At 54.8% G+C, this 3,790-nt stretch overlaps 1 protein-coding gene across 1 annotated transcript; it reads left to right on the forward strand.

Moving 5' to 3' along the window:
- The first annotated feature begins 1,125 nt into the window (after nucleotides 1-1,125).
- On the forward strand, nucleotides 1,126-3,480 carry LOC118653613 (transcription factor SPT20 homolog). Its single transcript, XM_036304244.1, has 2 exons — nucleotides 1,126-1,969; nucleotides 2,153-3,480. The coding sequence occupies exons 1-2, from the start codon at nucleotides 1,126-1,128 to the stop codon at nucleotides 3,478-3,480; spliced, it is 2,172 nt and encodes a 723-aa protein (XP_036160137.1).
- The last annotated feature ends 310 nt before the right edge of the window (nucleotides 3,481-3,790 follow it).

Below are 3,790 nucleotides of genomic sequence, written 5' to 3' on the forward strand. Positions count from 1 at the left end.
GAGGCAGCTGACCCATGATTCTCATCATTGATGTTTCTATCACTCTCTCCCTCCCCCCCTCTCTGAAATCAATAACAATACATTTAAAAAATTACAAAACGTCCTTACGTATGTAATACATGGGGAGCTAAGAGGTAAGTACTTGTGTATAAGAACGCCTGCGAGGCGCACATCTGTATGAAACCATTGGGCGGGAGACGGCTGGAAGATTCAATGACTTCCAATGCTTCCCCAAAGCCTCCACGTAGGGAGGCGCCACACATGCGGACCCCTCGGCGTGTGTGCAAACTGGGGACACCACGAGCAGCCCTGCCACTGGCGACAAGCGATTCTGAGAACAGTGACCGATCCGTGACGAAGCGCTTATCAAGAACAGCAGTGCACCTCCCGCGACTTTGCCAACAACTGCGCTCCCGCGAAACTCCGTGTGTTTAAGTGAATTTAAGCCGCACCCCAAAAGTGTGTGTTTGTGTGTTGGTCGCGTCTGCTTTGGTGTGCCTGCTTTTCAGTGTAAACGCACAACCAAGGGTGGCGCCTGGCCTAGGGGTCCAGGGGAAAGTGAGGGCACCACAACAGGAAGTGCGGGTTCGGGCCTGGAGCCCCCTGGCGGCGGCCGCAGCGACACTGGGCTGAGGCGGCAAAGCTGCAGGGCCGCAGAGGGTGGGCGCGAAAGCCCCCCAGCCGGTGCACGCATGCGCACACTTGGCCCCCAGCCTTGGCGCCAAAAGGAGAGCAGGCGCCCCCCCCCCACTTCCGGCCCAGGCTGCAACCTCGAGGCGAGGCGAGGCGAGGCGAGGCGAGGCGGCGGCTCTACGCGGCTTGTGCACGGACAGGCGACAGGCGGCTCTCCCGGCGTGAGTACTGTCCCTGCCGCTTGTGGACGAGATGGGTCGGGCGCGCTGAGGCGGGCATGGCCTTGTGGGCGGCGGGCATGGCCTTGTGGGCGGCGGGCATGGCCTTGTGGGAGGCGGGTGCCTGGTGGCCGTTGTGAGGTGAAGCGGGTCGCCGCTCTGTCGCGTCGCGGCGTTTGCAGAAACGATACATCGATGTTGCAGACGGGTTAGGCAGCCGTGCGACAGCGCACTTACGTTTTCTCTACTTTTAGGGCCCCCGCTTTATGTCACAATGCGAAGAGCTTTAGAACGCGCTCTGGACCATGCAGAGTGTGGCACTGAAAGCGCCCAACAGAGACCTCCTAAGAGGAAAGCCTCATTCGCTGAGGAAAAATCTCTGCATGAAAAGCTGTATGACATGTATGTTGAGGAGTTCGGGAAGGAGCCCGAAGGTACGGAGGAATTAACGCGCAATGTGAACTTGCTGGAGAAGCTTGTTCGGCGGGAGTCCTTGCCCCGTTTAGTGGTCAGCCTATACCCAGGCGAGGAGTATTCGCTCTTGCTGAAGGTAGAAACGGAAGTTTATTCAGAGTTTGTTGTACTGCCCTATGAGGACAGGGACTTTCTTGAATACTTGGATGCAGAGCAACTGTGTCCTGATTTGGTAGATGTCCTGGAAAGGTCTCGGGTTAACGTTTTTCAGAGCGGGTGTGTCATCACAGAAGTGCGGGACTTTAGACAGTGCACTAACGCGGACCGCTGTCGTTACGAAAGGAGGCATGTTCTCTTACGCCCCGCGATGCAGACGTTAGCTTCCGATACAGAGTCCATAACCACCAATAACCAGACACGGGCCCAGGAAGACAGACTTTCACTTGAGAGCCAGCCGATCTTAGCTGCAGCTGAGCCCCTGTGTCCTGATCCTTCTGTATCAGTAGCCTGCAGTGAAAACAAGCTGGTCTGTAATGAGCAAAAGAAGAACACTCCTGCCATGGAAAGGAACTTACAGGAGGACTATTCTGCAGCCTCCCTGCATCCACAGCAGGAGCTGCCTTGCAGTCCACCCCCTCCTGAGCTAAGGGCATGGGCTCCTGACCAACAAAGCCAAGAAAGCCAAGCAGATCAGCAGGATGACCGTGAAATTTTCACAGAAAATTGTGTAGATATGTGGAAACACCTAGCCCTTGACTTGGAGGTCCCTTTTGATTTGGATATGGAAAAATTCGCTGAACATTGGCCTTTCCAATATGATGATGAGGATGAGGATGAGGATGAGGATGATGATGATGATGATGATGCAAATTCACTAATCTGGCCAGACTCTGAGGCAGATGATTCTCTATTTGGATGTGAAGCTGGCGATTCATCCCAGACAACAAAGCCACCCATCATGCAGTCTCTGAATGATCCATTTATCTCTGGAGAAAGGTCACCTGAAAAAGTCAGATGTGGGAGACGGACACCTCGCCCCTACTGCTACACAGATGACCATTCCTATTGTTTAAGGCCTGGGTCAAAGACTCGTGCTAGGAAAGCCACCAGGGAGTCCAAGAAATTGGTGAAGAGGGACAAATGTGCAGTCAGGGTGGCAGAGCCCTCCAGTGTCTCCCCTAGTCTCATCCAGCTTTCTCCAGGGAGAGCAGCAGAACAGCCTTCGGCCGTGACAGTTCAGTCTGCAGCACAGGACCAGGGAGGCCAACACGCACCGCCAGTCATCCGCATTCCCTGCAGCTCAGGAAACAGCTCCTTGGGTAAGCCTTTTACTTCACAGCAGGCAGGCCACATTCGCATTCCGCAGCTTCCATCTCCTGCCCCTGCTTGGGAGCCACCAAGTCTTCCCCAGAAACCTGCTGTGCAGGTGAAGCGAGTCCGCACACTTCCTACAGCCACCGTGACTTCTGCCAGCACATCACAAGCAACCCCGGTCATCCAGGTCAAGGCCTCCTCTGATGACTCCAAGGTCGTTCAACTGCTGGGCCCTGTCCGCGTCATCCGGACTGTGGTGAGAGGATGCAACCCCATTCGGGGCTCTCCCTGTAGGGCCAGGGCTCCTTCAGGAGTGAAGCCCAGCAGCCTGCCCTCAGGAGGCCAGCCAAAGAATGCAGGGCCGGCTGCACCTCAGGCTCCTGTAGGTGGTGTTCAGTATGCGGTAGGAAACCTTTCAAGTCTCAGGCCGGTAAAGGTTCTCTGGGTCCCACAGGGGTCGGATATTTCGGCCATCCTGCAGCAGGCCCAGCAGCAGCAGCAGGTGCTTTACCCATTGATTCCACAGCCGCTGCAGCAGCAGCCCCCCACTTCTCATCTTCCGCAGCCCGTGGTGCAGGTTTCCAGTGTGCAGGGTTCCAGCCGGCCACAAAGAGGCCTGTCTGCTCCTCAAGCTGCTGTCACTAACCTCAATGGAGTAGGAAGTGTTCTGCAGTCCCAGAGAGTTGAGTTGTCTCAGCCTGCACAAAGGCCTTCCCAGCTGCGGGTCCAGCTCCCAGCTGCCTTCCAGAAGCTGCCACAGTCCCAGTGGAGAATCGTGCATCTCCCACAGACTGTGGCAACAGCATCAGTCCAACCAGCTCAGCCAGCTGGGGGCCGGCAGACAGCAGGCCAGCCCAAAGGCCCAGAGAATGGAGGCCTGCCCAGCACTCCCAAATGCTGAGTCCTGCCCTGTGTTCTCTCTTTTGAAAAACAAAAGAGCATCTACCAAAGTGAGTTCTGAGTTTTTGCTTCATTCTGGGGTATTTTAATGTGTCAGTATTTTCAATTTAAGAAGTGCAAAGTTTGCACACTGAGGCACAACCCCGTAGTTTTTACATAGAAGTGGGAGTGATTTAATAACCTGGGATTGTTTTGCTTGCATTATTGTTTGGTCGCTGCTGTTGTCATAGTGATTTCTCTTTTAATGTTCTAAAGTGTATCAAATTCACACTTGGCTCAGTTTAACCTCCTGAAGCCTGTGGTTTTTCTGA

Source organism: Myotis myotis, unplaced genomic scaffold (genome assembly GCF_014108235.1).
Source record: "Myotis myotis isolate mMyoMyo1 unplaced genomic scaffold, mMyoMyo1.p scaffold_m19_p_4, whole genome shotgun sequence".
Lineage (NCBI taxonomy): Eukaryota > Metazoa > Chordata > Mammalia > Chiroptera > Vespertilionidae > Myotis > Myotis myotis.

Excerpts from the sequence above, each read along its gene's own strand:
- LOC118653613 (XM_036304244.1), top strand. The coding sequence starts at position 1,126 with ATGCGAAGAGCTTTAGAACGCGCTCTGGACCATGCAGAGTGTGGCACT. Across the intron at positions 1,970-2,152 it reads AGCAGATCAGCAGGATGACC|ACTCTGAGGCAGATGATTCT; the intron begins GTGAAATTTTCA and ends TAATCTGGCCAG.